Raw genomic sequence first — 19,929 nt, 5'->3', positions numbered from 1 at the left:
CTGGCAACCACCCTGTGATTGGCCCCATTTTACAGATGAGGAAGCTGAGGCTCAGAGATTCAGTTAACTCACGCAAGACCTTGCAGATGGGGTATGGGCTTGGGGAAGGCAGGATCTGAGCCTAGGTCTCTGCCTGGGCAACTGTTACACATTCAGTCAGGTGTCTTCCCACTGCCCAGGGAAGGCTCAATCCAGCCCCTAACTGAAACAGCTCAAGCCCCAGACACCATGGCCCAAGGGAAGGGGATCTGATGGGGGACAAACAGTCTGGAGATGGAACAAGTATGTGGCATGAAAAGACAGACCTCACACAGGTGACAGGTGCAAAACAGAGGCTTTAATCCCAACAGCAATGAAGGCGCAAGGGGCTGGGGGGTAGGGGGCACTGGCACAGGGCAGGGAGGTGCCGGGAGGGTGGTGGTCTGGACCATGGGAGGGAGGCAGGCGCTGGGCGTCTCCTGGGAAAACTTTTATTTCTGTGACTCTGCGGCTCCTGCCTTAGCCTCGGCCCAGATCGTCTGCCTAGACCTGAGGGTCAAGCCCTCTGTTGTGCTTCTCAGGTGCTCCCTCTCCCCAAAGGGTATGTGGGACCCAGATATGGGCAGAGGGTAGTGGAGAGAGGCAGGCCTGGGCTTGGGCATATGAGAGTCTTCAAGAGCCAGGCACAGAACAGCCCTAGAAGAAAACTCTGGAACTGGCAGGCTGCTGTATCATCCCTCACCCCTAGGGGTAGGCCCAGCCAGCCCAGCCCCTGCCCATCCTCACAGCCAATGCCCAGGCTGGGGAGCCATCGCTTACCTCATCCCACAAAGCCCATGGCGAATCCCAAGCAGGTGGGAGAACATGGAGTGGAGCTGCTGCTTTCTAAGCCCTTCCTGCTGCGGCCCACTCACCACCCAGGGGAGGAGAGAAGCAGGGCCAAGGGGCCTCGGGAGGAAAAGCAAGAAGCAGTGAGGAGGCAGCAGAAGCGTCCAAAAGTATAGCCACCACAAGGAATCCAGGTTCTCCACACAGACAACTGGCCCCAAGCCCCTCCCAGAGTCTCTGCCACCCCCTTCCAGGCATGGAAAACTGGTGAGGGAGGGGGACAAACCCTGCCTGAGCCCTCCCAGGAGCCCAGTGCCCCCAAAGGGCAGTCCCATAGCTAGGCTACCCCTTCGGGAGGGGGACAGGTGTGACTATGAAGTCAAGGGCCAAAGAACAGCAGAGCCAGGATGAGGCTCTGGACACATCTCCTGGGGCCCAGGGGGAGCCAGGAAGGGAGGAGCTAGGGGGTCACTAGCCAGAACAGCCCAGGCTTCTCCCTTCCTCCCTCCCCAACCCCACCCTGAACTGGCTGGCCACTGGCCCCAGCCTCCAGCCCTCAGAGCACCCAGGCACCCACCTGAATATGGGAGACCAGGGGCTCAGGAGATTGACCCACCCTGTGGAGAGCAACTGCTCCAACCCTCAGAAAGGCAACAGGAGACGGGGAGGGAAACCAGTGGAAATGGCAAAATAGTACCTCCCCCACAGTGGCACAGGACAGCCCCAGGTCTCAAAATGGGGCTGGACAGGAGAGAAGGGAGGAAAAGAGGGACAGACACAGGAGGGGGAGGCCCAGCCCGTCTCCTCCTGCCCCTCTGCCATGGGGCAGGGGGTGGCAGGAAACTGGCCACACTTTGGTCACTTCTCCTAACTTGGGTCCTTCAGCCTTATGCTCTCCCTCTACCCCACGCTTACCAGCCCACCCCAGTAAACAGTCAAACAGAAAGAACAAAGGGGAGGAGTGGGGAGGGGGCCGCAGCTGGGTAGGGAGGGCAGCCTGGGTGGCTCAGGGCCTCCTAGCACGATGTGACTGGCTGGATGGGCAGCAGGCTCCCGAACTTGAAGTGCTGGATCACGGGAAACTTCTCCAGACACTGCAGGAAGAGGAAGAGCGGAAGTGAGGGCTGCGCAGCAGGTCGGCCCCACAGCAGCCTCTTGTGCCTCAAGGTGACCCCTGGGCAACTCTGAAGGCTCAAACTAGTGAGGTAGAGTCATTCCCAGGAGGGGTCCATCCAGGGACCAGGAGCGGCCTCCAGGCCTTCAGGGAAAGGCAAGGCTCCCTACTTGACACAGGGCTCCTCCAGTCCCTGGTCACTGTTCCCACCCAAAAACCCTGACTCTACCACAACCAGACCAATCAAGTAATGTGAGAGAGAGAGAGAGAGAGAGAGAGAGAGAGAAAGGCAGCCCAACCCCACAAGCAAAAGCCAAGAAGAGAGGCAGCCAAGTGATGTCACTTGGCCCAGGGGGAGAATGGTCCAAGGGGAGAAGTTGGGGACCAAAAGCAAAAAGAACCCTCCCACCAATGGAATAGAATTGAGAGTTCATAAATAAACCCATATATCTATGGTCAACTGATTTTTGACAAGGGTGCTAAATCCATTCAATGGGGAAAGAAAAGCCTCTTCAATAAATGATGCTGGGAAAACTGGATTTCCACATGCAGAAAAATGAAACAGGACTCATGCCTCACACCATATACAAAAACAAACAAAAAATGGATTAAGGACCTAAATATGCAAACTAAAACCATAAAATTCTTAGAAGAAAATGCACGGGCGATGCTGTCAGGCCTAACTTTTAATAATGGATTATCTAGTATAATAACAAAAGCACAAACAGCAAAATACAATATAAACAAATGAGACCTCATAAAAATTAAGAACTTCTGTTCATCAAAAGGCTTTACCACAAAAGTGAAAAGATAAGCTACTGACTGGAAGAATATCTAATATCTCTGAAAACCATCTATCTGATAAGAATCTAAAAACCAATATAAATATAAAACTTTGACAACTTGACAAAAGACAACCCAATCATAAAATGGGCAAAGGACTTGAATAGACATTTCACCAAAGAGGACATTTAAATGTCCACTAGACACATGAAAAGATGTTCATTAGCTATCCAAACCCGCTGCCGTTGAGTCGATTCCGATTCATAGCGGCCCTACAGGACAGAGTAGAACTGCCCCACAGTTTCCAAGCAGCGCCTGGTAGATTTGAACTGCCGACCATCTGGTTAGCAGCTGTAGCTCTTAACCACTACACCACCAGGGTTTCCTCATTAGCCATCAGAGAGATGCAAATCAAAACTACAATGAGATACCATTTCACTCCCACTAGGATGGCCAAGATTTAAAAAAAAAAAAAAACAGAAAATAACAAATGTTGGCAAGGATGTGGGAAAATTGGAACCCTTATCCATTGCTGGTAGGAATGTAAAATGGTACAGCCATTGTGGAAAACAGTGTGCCAGTTCCTCAAAAAAGTAAAAATAGAACTACCATATGACCCAGCAATTCCACTGCTAGGTATATACTCAAAAGACTTGAAGGCAGAGACTCAAAAAGAGACTTGTACACCAATGTTTATTGTAGCACTATTCACAATAGTCAAAAAGTGGAAACAACCTAAATGCCTATCAACAGATGAATAGATAAACAAAATGTGATACACACATACAACAGAATACTACTCAGCCAGCAAGAGAAATGAAATATTGATATATGCTACAGTATGGATGCAGCTTGAAGACATTATGCCTTGTGAAATAAGCTAATCACAAAAGTACAAATATTGTATGACCTCACTTACATAAAAAGGCAAGAAAAGGCAAAAGTATAGAGACCAAAGTTTATTAGCGGCTACCAGGGGTGGGAGGGAGGGAGAAAAGGGAGGTTAACGGTGATGGAAAAATTACACTGATTAAGGGTAAGATTCCATAGCCAATTATTTTTTTAATTGTCGTTAGTAAGTTACATATCTGTACAAGGTAAATTGGCAAAAGTTGTGTGATAGATATATTTACAATAACAACAAAAGAGTAGCTACTGAAGCTGCTTAAGTACAACCAAACACCGCATGGGATTTGGTTCCTTAGCTTGAAGGTTTAGGGTTATGGTTTCATGGGACATCCCAGTTAATTGCCCTAATATAGTGTTTAGTGCTTCTGTTCTGTCTCCTAGTTTGTTGTATAGTGCCTGGGGTCTTAAAAGCTTGCAAGCTGACATCCAAGGCATAACAATTAGTCTCTATTTACCTGGAGCAACAGAGGACTAAGGAGAGTCAGGAATAGGAGGAGGGAATAGAATGTGTAGCTAATTGCCTCCATGAACAACTGACTCCTTTGCCATGAGACCAAAAGAACTGGATGGTGCCCAGCTACCGTTACCAAACATTTTGATCAAAGACTCCATAGAAGAATCCTGATCAAAGGGGGGAAAATGTAGAACAGAATTTTGAATTCTCATGGACTCCAGACTTCCTGGAGCCATGGAGGGTAGATGAACCCCTGAAACTTTTGCCCTGAAATAATCTTTAAACCTTAAAACAAAAATATCCCCTGGAGTCTTCTTAAAACCAAACAGTAGTTTAGCTTAACTAGTAAAAAAAAAAAAAAAAATGAGCATTATGCTTTTTTAAGAATTATCTACATGGGATCAAATTGACAAGAGAAGCTCTTGAAAGATTAGATAGGAATCTTAGGGGGCAATGAGTTTATGTTGATGAGGGAGGAACAACTCAGAAAAGGAGGGTGAGAATGGTTGCATAACTCAAAGAATGTAATCAGTGTTCCTGAATTGTACATGTAGACACTGTTATATTGATGTATGTTTTGCTGTTTATATTCTCAACAACAAAATAAATAAAATTTAGAAAAAGAAAGGACCCTCCCAAATCATATGGGAACACCCTAGCCAAGGTCCCAGCCCCTGGAGACAACACTTGGGGACATTTGCACATAAGTCTGAGAAGGGGCCAAGGCCCATTTTCTCAGATTTTCAGTTCTCTGAACTGAAAAAAAGGCATCTTGGCACCTCAGAGAGAGACAATAACAACCAGCTGAGGTCCCCTCACCCCCTGGGCAATTCCCAGCAGCCTTGTGCATGGGGCAGGAGAAAAGAGCACTGAGCAGGGACCTGGCTGAGCAGGGGCCTGGCCATATTCCCTGACCCCAGCCCAGCTAGGCCTTGGCCCCAGGGTCTGACAGAGGAGGGGAGAAGAAGAAATCAGGAGGGTCTACCCAGAAGCTGGCCTGGTCCACAGCCAGCACAAAGTTCAGGCCAGCGCCCCTCCAGCCTGAGCACTGCTTCAGCACTGCACAGTGCAGGGAAGAGTCGGGCTCCAGGCCCCAGCCTGCCTGTGCCCTGCCCAGCTGTGCCTACTGTAGGCTCTGGTCACTGGCTACATCTCAACACACAGCAGCACCGGGCATGTGGGGATCTGCCAGGCTGGCCCAGGGCCTCCTCCCACACCTCTGGCCACAGAAGCAATTAGAATATGCTGAGCACCTCATGGCTGGGGTGGAACAAGACTGCTGGCCTCCAGACGAGAGGAAGGCCTCATTGTGTGGCTGGGGTCTCAACCTCTAATTAACTTAGAAGGGCCAAGGGGTGCCATGACTGAGCCCAGGTTCCTTCACCTCAACAACTAGCTGCAGAAACAAGAAGAGAGAGGCACACAGGGCAAGGAGGTCTTGGCCAGCTTTGGGAGTCGGGGGAGGGGGTGGTTCACATGGCCCAAAAGTGGACCAAGAGGAGAGTAGGGAAAAAGGAAATCCTTTTTGTGCAGCAGAAGAGCAGGAGTCTAAGCTGCAATGTGGGAGCAGGCCAGGGCCACAGCCAGGCTCTAGGTCTTGGGCCAGAGAAAGTGGGGAGCAGGCAGCCAGGGTGGTCCCTGAGGGGAGGAGCAGCAGCAGAGCTGGGCCAGAGGCAAAGTCAGCTGCCATTGTGCTTATGTCATCACGGAAGTGGTGGGAGTTTGGAAAAGGGGGCCCCCCAGGGCCCTGGAATTCCAGTAAGGGTCAAAGGTCAGCCTGCTTCTGGCTCTCATTCAAGAGAATCTGCAAAGGCAAGAAGCTTAGGGGGAGCGGGCAGAGGCAGATGATCACTCCACTATAGCCACAGGGCCTCTCTTCTGGGATGATGCCAAGGAGCCCCCCAAAAGGCTTCCCCAGGGCCACAGGAGAGGCAAGGAGCTGGGTGAGATTTCTTGGAGCAAAGAAGTCTATGGCTCCAGGGCAAGAGCAGACAGGTGCCTCTCTGGTCAGGGCTCTATCCCAGTAAGGTCCAGACCAGCCAACTGGGCCCTGGAGGTCCCACCCTGCACGCCCGGGCAGAGCAACGGCTTCAGCTTGACCTCTTATAGGCCTTCCAGCTGGAGGCCCAGGCCAGGAGGCTAGGACCAGAGGCTCTTTGATGTCTCGATGACTCAAGGTGGAGAAGCGGCTCTCCGGGTCCTGACAAGGCCCTTCTGAAGGTAGCGCCAGCAGTGACAGCCCTCAGGGAAGACAACACTGCTGCCACACAAGACCCCTTGAACGCATTTGGTGCTTTAGTTCAAAAAGGCCTGGACAGGTACCTTGGAGGTACAGACAGTCCCAAACCATTGGGCCACCTGAGGAAGGGCACCTAATGCCAGGGCCTGGCCAGGCCTCTGTTGCAGCTCAGGGAGGCCAACTGGCTGGTGGGCCCTGGCCTTGCTAACCCCCTTCTAGACTTCAAGACTGATGGGCCTCTAAGGTCCTCCACATGGACTGAGAACTGGTCTGAAAAAGCAAGTCCTCCGCTTGATACTTCTCGTGAAGGAACATATAATTCCACGAACCACCACAGACCAGACTCAGGGCTACTTGCTAGTAACTCATGAATGAGCACTGACCATTACAAAAGCTGATGTTCATAACTACGGTTAGTGAGTCACAGCGCCATCCCACGACAAAGTCTGGCTGCACATAGGCTCGGGGAGGCTGAAGGCCCCCTACCCGTGTGCACAGGCAGAGCGCCCCCAGAGCTGGTTCCTGATTTCAGGATAGTTGCTGTGTTATCCATCCACCAGTGCACCCTCTGTCTTGTCCAGAGTTGGCAGTAGTTTTTGATAGCTGTCCTCCTTATGGTCAACACCCACAGATGTTTTCACCCTCTCTCCAATTGTAACTGACTGTTACACGGCAGACAGCTCTGTTCTTGCGTTCTTGCTGCACCATCATCATTTCGAATTTAATTTGCTCCTCCCCCACCCTCTGTCAGCCTGGAGCTCTTCTGCCTCTGGAAAGTGTGGGGAAGTAGGGGAAGAGGGGCAGGATCTCTTGTCCTGTCCATAGAGAGCCTACATCAAGATAACTTCAGTCACTCAACTAAGAGACCTGCAGAAAGGATAGCATTTAAGATCCCAAGCAGGAAAAGACAACCGCAGAGGTGGGCCCTGGATATACCAGGGGGTGGGAGTAGCAGGCTGGAGGGGAGCCATGCACCTCTCAAGTGTTACAGACTATCCCAGCAGTGGGGAGAGCTAAGCAGGGCGACAGAATTCACCCTCGCACCCACTGTGGGACAGGGCAAGGTGGGGGTGTCAGGAAAAGGACACCCAGAGGGCAGTGACCCAGTGCTGTCCAGCCAGGCAGAGCCAGAGTGGAGCACCGGACAGGCTGCAGCCGGAAGGAGCCTGCACAGCCCCAGCAAGCGACGCCTCTCAGATTAGAGAGGTATGTGGGTTGGAACCTAAACACAGGATGTGAAGTCCAGAGGAAGGGGACTGGGGGGAGGGAGAGCGGAAGGGAGAGAGAGGGCCAGACCTGGTCAGTTCTAGCACAGCTGTTAACCCCTTCAGGGCCATGCAGAGGGCACTGGCTCAACTGAAAGTATTTGTGCTACCAAACCTTGGGCGCCCCCTCTAACACCTTTTTCTCCCGGCTCCACTGCCTCCGTACATGAGATCCGAGGTCTAGCAGAGCAGACCAGGGGCACCTCCCTCCCAGAAGACAGTGGATGGTCAAGGGTCGAGCCAGGGCATCTAAGGGACAGTACCTGATACCATGAGCTAGCTGCCAGGGCTAGCCTGAGGGGAGAGGACTTTGGGGGTCTGTCTACTCTCTTTTAGGCAGGGGACTTCACACCCAAGCTTTTCCCCAGCCAAGAGTCAAGCAGCCCCAGGACTGGTCTGCCCAAGATAAAGGAGGAGCTAGTGGAAGGGAAAGGGTGAAAAGAAAATGTCTCCTCCCCACTCACAAGAGAAAAAGCCCCTCCTCGCTGGGAGAAAGGAGGAGAGAAGGTGAGAAGAGCCTCAGGAGCCCAAGGGCAGTCACCTCCCAGCAGGGGGCGCTCCAGGAAACCACAACCTCTCCCTGCCCTCTCTGCCTCTTTAGATTTCAGAGCAGGGAGGGCCACCTGCATCAAAATCACCTGAAAAGCTCACTAAAAATGCCACTTGGGCCTCCAAACCAAACCTCCTGCCTGCCCGCCTAAGGATTGCCCGCCTAAGGACTGAGAAGCAGCACTTTGGCTGATGCCTCTGTCAAGCAACACCTTTGTTTTGTGCCCCCACGGGAGAGACAGGCTCAGAGATGGCCTGAGCGCAGGGGCCTGTAGTCATTTGACAGGTGGGAACGGTGGCCCCCCAAGCAGCAGGGTCTTGCCCCAGGTCACTGAGCAGGGCTGGACTTCAGTTCACAGCTTTTTCAACAGCCCATTCCACAGATGGGAGATTCTGGGGTCCCAAGCATCAGAGGGGCTGGCCTAAGATTCAGAGCAAAACACTGGGAGCAGGCGAATAGGGCCCCAAGAGCCACACCTTCTGCTTTGTTTCCAGCCCCAGTTCCTGGTGTGGCGGCAGGGGCAGGCGTGCCAGCCAATAGGCAGCTGAAGGTCCGGCCAGCCCCCACTCACCTCAGCCTTATACATGCGGATGAGACCCTGGTTCACTTTGGACCAGGAGGGGACAGCACTGATGTTCCACAGCTGGTTGGAGTGCTCTGCAAAGGGGCCCGTCTTCATCTGGAAAAAAAAGCCCACAAGCTGGAGGGGAGCAGCCTGGAAACGTGTCCCTGGCTCCCCTGAAGCATGGTCACACATGAGCTTAGGGACCGACCAGGCCACAGCACCTGCCTGTGTGCACGCACACAGACACACACTGGTGCCTGGAAGGCCCACTGGGAAAACATAACCTCCCTTGCCCATCCCCTTAGTCACCCCTCTTTCTCCCACAGGCAGAAAAAGGGGACCAATTCCCACCTCCCACCAAATCCAGCAGCCACAGGGTAATAAAATTTCCATTTGAGCTCCTGGTACAGGTACCACCAACTCCCCTGGAGCCACAGCATGCCTCTCCAGCACTGTGACTCACCCCCATTCAGACAAACAGCACAGCAGCATGGCCCCGAGCCTGCCCGGCCACCCCTCCCCACCTGCCCAAGGTCAGGCTCAGCCACAGGCACTGGGTCTGCACCTGCCATGGGAGAGCTGGAAGAGCAGCAGGAGGGGCCGGTGTGGGGGACGGTCAAGGTGGGTAAGACTCAAACCCAGGCATCTGAATGCTCTCTGCATGGCAGGCAGAGGGAGGGAGGGAAACAAGGAGGGGCCAGCTGCGTGGTAGGGGGCACCCACAGCAGACTGGGGAGGAAGGTCTGTTCAGAAAATCAGCCTGGCCCAGCCAGGAGGTGGGGACAGGATGGCAACCACAGCAGCAAACAGCAGGCAGGGGCGAGGACAGCTCCATTCCTAGTCCCTCCTCTTGCTGAAAGAGTCTGACCCTCCGGGAAAGGAAAGAAAACTTCTGCAGCAAGCCCAGCAAAGGTCCCATGACATCAGAAACCACAGCACTGAGACGGGGAGGCTCGTGTGCCTGAGTGCATCTCTCAGACACCACCAAGCCAGACATGTGTATTTATTGACCAAACAGATCCTAATCCCCTCAACACACTCCCATTGTGGGCAGCATTTATGCTGGGGGAACAGGGTTCAGCACCCTGAGCCCCAAGCCTTGGAAGAAAGACTTTGAAAAGCAAAGGGGTTGAATCTGGCAAGGAAGTAGTAACTTGGACCCCGCATGGGTAGAAAGTTCCAGAAGAGGCTATGTGGAGATGGGAGGAGCTGAGGAAGAGAGGTTCCGAAGAGGAAGGATAAGCCAAGCTCTCTCCCATGTTGGGAAATCATAATTATAAGGGGCCCTCAGTGGCACATAACCCCTATCCTTCAGCTATGGCCCACTGCCTGGCTGACCTATACCTACAGGGTTCTCATCTTCTCCAGTCAGGGCAACTCTTTAAGAAACTTTAAGGTTTAAGTCTAAAAAAGCCACCATTTTGCCCCTCCCCCCCACCCCAAGTTCCCAAGAAGCCTGTCTCTGGGTTCTATAGCAAGGTCTTCTTCCAGGCTTTCCAGCAGTGAAGACAGCCCAGTCCACAGCACCAGAGAAAAAAGCACCCCGCTCTCAGCAGGGTTTTTCTGGGGTCATTCCCTTTCACCAGAATGCTTTCCCCTCATCTCTAGCCAAGGTTCCTTCCTCCAGGATGGCTAACTGGCACACAGAGCCTACAAGTCTTGGCCTTCATCAAGCTTTGTTCTACTCAATCAGGCTCCACCCCCAAACTCCCCAGCCCCTCCCTCACTACCCTTCCCCTTGCCTTGCCCCTCCCCCAGCTCTCTGCTCCCAGGGAAAGGACCAGGCTACAGCCCACCCCCCTAGAAGCTTAGGGATCATTGGAACTGTGTCACCAGCTTCACTCTTTGGAGAAGGCCCGGTAGGCAAACCACCTGGGAGGCACCCCTGCTGCTTTGCCCAACTGCAGCAGCTCTAGGGGTCTGCTCGGCAAGGGCTCAGAGCAGAGGCAACCAGCGGCGACAGTCCTTGGGCCTGCCTCGCTAACTAGGGGCACAGGAAAGGGTTCCCAAAAGGCCTCTGGCCTGCTGCAAGAGCCAGGGTGAGGCCCGTGCTCCAGAGCCCCAGTGGCCTTAGGACCCCACCAGCGGAAGGGCCAGAGGTGCTGGTTCTCAAGTGGGGCTGTATCCTGAGGCCTTCAGTGTCTCAAGATCTCCCTAAGTCCTTCAGAAGGAGACTGTGTAACTCTGGGAAAGAAAAACAGACGTGGGGAAAAAAGGAATCAGGGGCAAGAAGACAAAAAAAATTAGCTCATTCTAGCCACAAAGGGAGAAAAGAAAGAGCGAGAACGAGCAAGCAAGCTGCAGTCCCGCAGTGACCCCAGGGGATTCGTGTGAGTCAGAGCAGCCATATTGAGCAGGAAATTACTCACAGACGCTGCGTTCCTGCCTCTCCACTCCCAAGAGAATCGGCCTTTTGTAAATGGTTCCTCTGTCAGTAACTGAGGGGGGATGGGGCGGGGGATGGGGGAGGCTCTGCACAGCGCCTTCCTGTCAGCTCCTTCCCTTCCAGCTGAAATCTGATCCCTCCCTTCCCAAAACTCCAAATTTAGAAGCCAGATTGAAACTGAAATTCTTTTCCTGCCGGCCCTGGGCTCTTAAAGGCGCCAGGGCTGCATTTCCTGAGACAGCAGAAGCCCCCACAAGGTGGGGTCCCTCATCCAGGATGCCCAGGGCTACCAGGGCAGGTCCCCATGTGAGACCCAGGAGGGGAAGTTGGGTACCATTTCCAACTTTTGGTTGTTTTGTTTAATCTCCTAGCTGCACCAGCCCATAGTAATTCCCAGGTCTCCAGAGGAACACTGCCTTCTTCCTGAGCAAAGCACACAGAACTCCATGCAGGCCGCCAGGTGCTCTGCCAGTGTCAAGCCTTCGACCCTTTGTCAGGGTGAGCCAGGCCAGCTCACACCCACAAGGGCTGCAAAACGCAATGGAAGGGGCTGGGGGACGAGAGCAGCCCAGACACAAGCTCTGCAGAACTAACACACAGGGTGCTGCAACCAGTAACCACGCCAAACTGGCACTAGGCTGTCTAGCGGGGCAAAAGAGGGTTTGCTACAGTCACTTCAACTCATGGGGCACGCCCCCTCCTAACATCCAGTGTTTAACACTATGCCCTAGAGCCAAAGTGAAAATCTGGCCTTGCAGAGGGAATTTGGAACAGCTAAAAACTCTTTTAAGTCCTGCCCCCACCTCCATATTCATACTTCTCCCCCATTAAACATTACTAAAAATTCAATGTGCCTTTCACGCCACCTAGTGGCCACTTTAGGATTTCCTCTAGCACAGAACTGAGTCCCACACTTTGGGAAAGCCTTTGTGTGTGTGTGCGTGTGTGTGTTCTTTTTACTAGCATAACCAACCAAACAAAATACAAAATTTTAACCTGAAATCAACTGCCATATTCCCTAAGACCCGGCCTGGGCTGCCTCCTTGTTAGTGTTATGAACAGGGACCAAGGGGCTAGGCCAGCCACCAGGGGGCGCCAAAGCAGTGTCGCGCCCCGCGCCTACCTAACATGCCCACAAGCTCCAGCGTAGAATCTGCACCCCTTCTTCCACCCTGCTCCTCCAGTTCGTCCTGGGATTTCCCAGGGCTCCGCGGACCCTCACAGACCCCTCCACTCCAGAGGCAAGAGCACATGCTCTCAAGGCAGTGAGCCAGGCTGTGCCCCAGTCCTTCGGACCTCGGGCTTGCCACACTGCTGAAAGCAGCAGATCTCTGAGAATGAAGCGGTGGCTGTCCAGCCGTCAGTCCCGGCTCCATTTGCTAACTTGGAAAAACGTGTCATTTCCCTCTGGCCTCTGAAGTTTTTGGCAGAGGCGTGAGCCAAATGCTGACCATGAAGAACTTTGGAGCTACAACTGCTTAACGAGGCTTCTCCCCTGGTGTGTTCCTTCAGCAGAAAACTGTCCTGCGGTCCACTCCAGAAGGCCTCTTCAACACCTCTGAGTGTTTCATCCTACACATTCACATGCACTCAGCTCTACAGACCTTGTGGGCCCCAGGAAAGATGCCGACCACGCCCCCCTCAACAATACCTACTCAGCCTCCTCAGACTTGTGACCCTCAGCTCAAGAGTCCTGTGGGATTCAGTTAACCCCAGACCACTAATTTGGGGAAGAGATTGTGGAAGGTGAGAAGCTGCCTAAACCTTTCAGGAGAGGCCTAGCAAGGCATCCTTTTCAATAACCTGCCTTCTAGTGTGAGCCCTGTCATCTTTGGGCAGCAGCTCTGGCTCCTCTGTCCCACTCCAACGTCACCAGCCTCACATCATCTAAGCCCGGGGACTGCCGTGAGCCTTCCCTCAGCCCCTCCCCCTCACCTCAGTAATAAACAGGATACACTCCAGGAACATGTAGTCCTTGTGGTTCTCATTCACGGCCTTCTCATCTACAAAGTGCCTGGGTTCCAGATACGGGTGATCTGGGAAGAGCAAAGCGCCCTGGGGTTAAGAACCTGGCACTCATATCTCCTGGGCCCCTCGGCCCAGCCATGGTCAACACCCACCCCAGGGCTGCAGCCCTACCCTGATGCTCTCAACACCGAACCCCTCATGGGAGCAAGAAATGGCCTTGTTCGTGTGCATTCTAATATAATAAACTCTGCTCTGCCTCTAATTAGCTGTGTGACTTCAGCTCTTCGAGGCTCAGTGTCCTCATCTGTGAAGTGGGGATAAGGACAGCCCCTCCCTCACAGGGTGGCTGAGTACTACCCGAAAATAATTACCATGTGCAAAGCACTTAGCATGGTGCCTGGCACAGGTAAGTGTTACTCAATGGTAGTTGGTCTTATGCTGGCAAAGACCTTTCTTCACAGGGCCATTGAGAAGATTAGGGGAGATAATCTACCTGAAGCACTTAACAGTGCCTGGCACAGTGCGTACTCAACAAATGGTCGTTTATTAATATTATTTTGTAGGCAATTAATTCTATGTCAAATAGACATTCTCTCCCCACCCCTACCCACCAGTAGATCCGGATGAGCTGACCAAGCCTGAAAAAATATTTTGAAGTGGGGAGGAATCACCAGAGCAGGTCCGACTCAGACCCACAGGAAGCGGGCCCACCACCCAGCACTTGGCAGCAGCTCCCTGATGGGCCCCCTTGTGCATAGCTCAATAATAACAGCAGATGGCGTTAGTCACCAAGTCAAAAAAGCCCCTCATTTTCAACATAAAACCCCGCAGCTGCTGCCGGAAGCTGGGGCGCATTTTACAGCAGTCCATTATGCACCAGGTGAGCGCCCTTGCTCCAGCCCATGTCACTTTCCATTATCTCTATGGCGCTCTGCCTCCGTCTCCCCCAGCCTGCCACGCTGGCTCGCAGCAGAAGGTCGACAGCAAACAGCCTCTGTCAATAGCCGGTCTAATGCCCTGCTTTACAAGCTGTCACTGTCTGCCCTGGGCAGGAAGAGAGGGAAGGAGGGAGGGGAGGAGGGACACAGAATGCACCATTGGGTGGTGGTGGTGGGGGGGAACAGGAGGGGTAGGCGGCTCTTCAGTACCTATCAGCTGCGAACTACCCCAGATGAAGGGCAGAAACTGGAAATCATCCAGGCCCCACACTCCCTGGCTGCCGGCTGGCTCCATCCTGTATGTCTTCTGGAGCTTCCGCATAACCTCAAGGTACCTGTACAGGATGATGGGGGAAGAGAGGGAAGGAAGCAAAAAGTAAAAAGACAGTCTCAACCTTTCTGCCATTGGGAGTACAAGGAGGCCAGAAATAACTGCTTAAAAGTGTAGCTGGTCTCTATCTCAATTAAAACCTATGTGTATAAGTTACACAGCAGCTGGTATTCTCAAAATAATGTAGCTTTATTTTTTTTCTTATACACTAAACCTTCTTTTGGCCTAGAAAAGGGACAAAACACCAACTGGGAGACTGGCTTTTAGTGCCATCAACTCCCTCCCAACAACCTGAAAAACCCTGGGCAGGACCCTCAACTTCTCTAACATCTGTTTATCCATCTGAAAGTTGATGGGAGTTAAATTAGATTATCTCCTAGGTTCTTTCAGTTCCAAACTTCAGTTTTCATCAGACGCTGGGCATCAGTCACCTGTGGAGCTTTTAAACACACCGGTCCCTGGGCTCCACCACAGGCCTACTGATCATCATTGCCAGAGTGGGGCCAGGAATCAGTATTTGAAGAGGTCTCCAGGTGACTGACACACACCTGTGCTGCCTGGCAGGCGATCTGGGTGATATGGGGCAGCAGGTGAATGCCTGACTGCCGGGCTCAGCTAGCTATGTGACCTCAGTTTTTCCATCCTGTAAAATGGAAATAACACTTGCTACTTCATAGGGCAGTTGTGAGGATGAAATGAGTTAATAAGTAAAATGCTTAGAATGGTGCCTGCACATGGTAAACACCACATAAGCATCAGCAGTCAGTATTTGACATTTGCTTCATTTGTTTTTACTTGGACGTGAATTTTAACCTGTTGGAAGGAGTCTGAGAACCCCACCCACAAGCCAGAGTTTGATGAGCACAGGGATGAGAAGACCGTCAGCCACTCATGAGAATTCTCAAGCACCCGGTCCCTGGTCTCACGGTAACAAGGAGGAAAGAGACCCCCCTCAATCCCCTACCCCAGAAGCCACCCCTCCTGCCCTCCTCTCCCTCACCGATTGAACACCTTGAAGACAATAGCTATTTGGTCATCCACCCGGAGCACCCCAATCTTGCAGAGACAGCAGAGGAAAGCAGCAAAGGCTGCTTCGTGCCCTGAGGGAAAAAAAACAGCTGAGGTTGACAGTCTTCCAGAAGATGGAGTGGGACTGCTTCTTGGTCTCACCAGAGTCCAAATCACTGATTTAACTGCCCCCCTCTGAGGAGGGAGGTCAACATGGAGATAACGGGCCCTCTTCCCCATCCAGAAAGACCTAGGCCCCTTCAGGAACTAACAGTACTATAATTCTACTCCTAAAAGGCCTAGGCTCTTGACTTTGTAAACAGGCATTTACATATTATTTTGCAGATTTAACTTACTCATCCATTCCACCTTATTTATTAAGTACCTACTATGTGGGCAGTCACTGTCCATGCCAGGCACTGGGGAGACAGTGGCAAACAAGTCTCTGCCCTCAGAAAGTTTACGATTTATCAGAGACAATAGACTATTAAATATACAATACTACTATGATTCTAGTTCTGAAGGAGAAGCAGGGAATGTGTACTCAGATTACAGGGTCAGAAGGCACTCTCATTTCCTATCCCACTTATATCCAATAGGAACAATCAGCCCTAAAGAAACTTTGGACTGAATTCCATGGTTCATAGTATCTAAAAAACGTATTTGGAGGGAGGTAAGCAGAGAATATTTCAGTGACTTCCTATCCTGTTCTGCAGAATGAAGGCCCCTCCAAGGCCTGGAAAGCTGTAACCTCAGTTACTTTCACCTGCAGCAGGTTTGGTTATGACCAGCCAGGGTCCAAGCAACCGTCACTCAGATACTCTTACGTACCTGAGAACGTGTTTAAGAAAACCCACAAGCTGTTGACCTGGCTTGTCTTTCCCCTGGGATCTTTCCCTGTTGGTCTTAGTCAAAAAACACAATCCCTGAAGGTCTCAAAACATTTGCTAAACCTCTTCCCCAGCAGCAGGGGGAGCAGAGGACAAAACTTATCCAGAATTCAGGTCCAAGCGGTCCTTCCCCTGTGCCTGCCTCTGTGGCCTGGGCTCCCTCTTGACGGCCCTGAGAAAGCAGAAGCTCTTGTATTTGCCCACTTCAGGGTGGAAAGGTAAGGCAGGCCCTTACCAAAGCGGGGACCCTCCTTGGCCAAAGCCTCCTGGGCTACACAGGCCACCCCCTGAGCTCCAGAACACTTCCCTTTTAAGGTGCCCACACACTCCTTCTCCTCAAAGTCCAAGTCAGTTTGGATCGAACCAAAGAGTTTAACAGTATAGAGAATCTGGCCAAGAGACAAGGGGCCTTGGGGAGAGTGTGTCACAATGCTGCCAGTGGCTTCTCTAAGTGGCTGCCTTGCGATACAGTAAGTGCTCAATAAATTATTATTTTGGTGATGGTTATGATATGCTCACAGAGGCCATCTTTATGAAGAACAGATAAATCAACACTGTGCATACAAGCTACGTGCACATGGCAGCAGCACCCCCTGGTGGACCAGGCTAGAGCCACAGGAGCAGCATCAGACACTGGCTGCCACCCCCAGTTGGCCCCCACAGGTTGCAAGAGCTTGGAAACTCTTGCTTGCTCAGAGAGGCCCAAGACAATCCAGAGCAAAGAGGAAGCAGCCCAAGAAAAGAAAGCAGTGAAGCCAAATAGCTGCAAGGCCCACACTGGGCAGATACCTGTGCCATAGTCGATGCGCGTGGAGTTCCCCACAGATTCCTTTAGGTAAACGGCCACCTCAGGCACCGCAGCTGCCAGATGTGTGGGGACCACCATGGCCACCAAGTTTTCTGCCTCCTGATAACACAAGAGACACAAAGTGGTGGTAGCAGATTGGGCAGCATCCCAGTGGGCAGGCACCCGGAGGCAGCATCTTGCTGGGAGCCCAGGCTGCACGCCAGGCTGGCCTGGCTCCCTGCTCTGACAGGACCACAGAAGGAAAAGGCAGGGTCTCCTGGGCAGAAGAGGGAGAGCATTTATTCTTACACAACAGAGAGGCTACCCTGGGGTGGCTTCTCATCTGCTGCCCCTTCCTCCTAGCGGCAAGACAGGAAGAATCTGAAAAGAAGTCATTCATCTGGTAACTCACTGGGGCCCCATAAAGACTCTGGGAGATCAGTACTATTATCCCCATAGATGGCCATCTCTCTTCACCACATTCCATGGGTGGCAAGAGTTTACAACATAAGTCCACCAAAAGACATACACAAGAATGTTCACAGTAGAATTATTCACAGTAGCCAAAAAGTGTAAACAACCCACAACCAAAAATGTCTATCAAGAGTAGAAGGGATAACTAAACTGTGGTATACTCATACATGGAATACTAGGCAGCAGTGAAAAAGATCTACTGCTACACACAACATGAACAAATCTCAGACATAGTGTTGTAAAAAGAAGTCAGGCATTTATACGAAGTTCAAAAACAAGCAAAATCAATCTATTGATAAAAGTCAGAAGAGTTTGGGGATATCAACTGAGAGGGGGCATGAATAGCCTTGCTGGAATGCTGGAATGTTCTATAGCTTAATATGGGTTGTGGGTGCATGGGTAAAAACATATGCAAAAACTCATCTAGCTGTACAGCTATGATTTGCCAGCTTTCTTGTATGTAAGTTGTAACTCAATAAAAACCTTTTTTAAAAAAGAAATGTGTGCCATCGTTGAGTACAGTAGCAACCCTAGGCAGCTCTTCACCAGGGACAGACCTATGCTGGGTCCTGGGTACTCCCCTATGCTCCATGTGAAGCACTGTACCAGAGAAATTAGGAGCTGAATTTCTCTAAGTTCAATCCATGGACACCTGGCATCAGAATCTCTGGAAACCTGGTTATAACCTGGACTACAGGCCCACTGCAAAGCTACAGGCTCTGCTCTTTACAGGGAGCCTGAGATTCTGCATTTTATTGTTTGTTTGTTTTGAACAGGTAACACCTTCATAGGTTCAAAACTAAAAACATTATAAAAAGTATGCATTGAAAAGTCTCACTCCTACCCCTGTCTCCATCCACCCCATTGTCCCCTTTCCTCAAAAAGAACCCAGTTTTATTAGCCTCCTGTGTATCCTTCCAGGGATATTTCTTTATGCAAACATGAACAATATAAACATATATTTTTATTTTTCTCTCTTTCTTAAAAAGGTAGTTTACCATGTACATTGTTACACCTGGCTCTTTTTTTAACCTAACAATAAATTCTGGAGCCCTTTCCACTGAGTTCCCTGGACAGCCTCCTTATTCCTTTTTATAGCTGCATAGTAGTCTGTGGTATGAATATACTAGAATTTATTTCACTAGTCACTTACTGATGGACACTTGGGATGTTTCCAATCTTTCCATTGCCTTAATAAATAGCCTTGTGCAGACAGCAGTGCATATATTCACAGAAGTATCTATAGCAACAATTCCTAAAAGATGACTGGGGCAAAGCATAAATGCATTTGTAATCTTGGTGAATGGAAGTGCCATTTTCACACACTCCCCAGTGATTTTGCTATGCCTGAAAGCTTGAAGCCCTGCTTTAAACAACGCACCTCTTCCCTATCCTACTACTAACACAGGTCCACAGGTCTTCATCAGTGTCAGAGTCACCATCCTCCCAGCCCAGCCCCCATGTCTGTCCTGTGGCAGCCTCACCTCGTCAAGTTTGGCATACCAGGTCCTGTAGGCCTTGTTTCCAAATCGAGAGGGCTGGTCCACCGGAGGGGTCTCATCAATCCACCTGTCCAGTGTGTTGAGAAGAGCGACCAGTTTCTCAACGGCCTGTGGGAGCAAAAGAGATGGAGCCAAGCCACAGTGACTACTGGCTCTAAGCTACGGCCACAAAGGGAAGTCCCAATTGCTGCAGGACTATGACCCTTGAGCATGGCACTAATTGGCTGTTCTCCTTGCTGTCCACCTTTCTTCTCAAACATCCTGAATATGAAGGAGGTGCCAGGAGAGCACAGTGAGGTTTAAAGAGAGGGAGCATCGCTGGACTCAAGGAATAGCTGTGGCTTCAGCAACAGGTCTGTACAGTTAGTCTACCAAGGAGGAGTCACTGGACAAGCTCAAACTCCAGGCCTGAATTTTTTTAGTAAGCTTTAAAGTACACAATTAATACCTATTCATCACAGAAAGTAGAAATGTAAAAAGCAGAAAACTAAAATGACCAGTAATCCTGCCATCCAGACATAAACATTATTAACATTTTAACATCCTCTTCTGTTTTGTTTTTTGTACAGTGTTTTCTATTGTTTATCATGGTAAGAATTTTAAAGTCAGGTGGACCTGGATTCAAATCTCAGTTAAAACACCACTAGTTGCTGCGAAACTTTGAGCAAGTAACTTTAACTCTCTGAGCCTCAGTTTTTTCATCTCAAAAATGGAGATAATAATCCCCGCCTCACAAGGTTGTGATGAGGACTAAATAACAATCCATGAAAAATGCATGGCACAGGATAATGGTAATATTTAAACACACACATCTCCTTAAAAAATGGATCATAGGCACAACAGAGGATTCTGGACAGAGCTGGAGAAGGATGTAGAGCATAATTCTAACTCACAAAAAAAGGACCAGATTTACTGGCCTAAAGGAGACTGGAGAAACCTCAAGAGTATGGCCCCCAGAC

At 51.0% G+C, this 19,929-nt stretch overlaps 1 protein-coding gene across 2 annotated transcripts in view; it reads right to left on the bottom strand.

The window, feature by feature from the left end:
* Positions 1–326: 326 nt before the first annotated feature.
* PTPA (protein phosphatase 2 phosphatase activator) overlaps positions 327–19,929 on the bottom strand; it is a 37,291-nt gene continuing 17,688 nt past the window's right edge. For both annotated transcript variants that reach the window (XM_004375749.2, XM_023730802.1), the window contains exons 4-10: positions 18,953–19,078; positions 16,997–17,114; positions 15,310–15,409; positions 14,189–14,313; positions 13,008–13,108; positions 8,693–8,800; positions 327–1,901 (exon numbers count right to left, since the gene is read on the bottom strand). In XM_004375749.2, the coding sequence (XP_004375806.1) occupies positions 1,824–1,901; positions 8,693–8,800; positions 13,008–13,108; positions 14,189–14,313; positions 15,310–15,409; positions 16,997–17,114; positions 18,953–19,078 (756 nt within the window). In that variant the 3' untranslated portion in view covers positions 327–1,823. The remainder of the gene's footprint in view (positions 1,902–8,692; positions 8,801–13,007; positions 13,109–14,188; positions 14,314–15,309; positions 15,410–16,996; positions 17,115–18,952; positions 19,079–19,929) is intronic.

This window comes from Trichechus manatus, unplaced genomic scaffold (assembly GCF_000243295.1).
Source record: "Trichechus manatus latirostris isolate Lorelei unplaced genomic scaffold, TriManLat1.0 scaffold00038, whole genome shotgun sequence".
NCBI lineage: Eukaryota > Metazoa > Chordata > Mammalia > Sirenia > Trichechidae > Trichechus > Trichechus manatus.
This window is presented reverse-complemented; position numbering and strand designations above follow the sequence as displayed.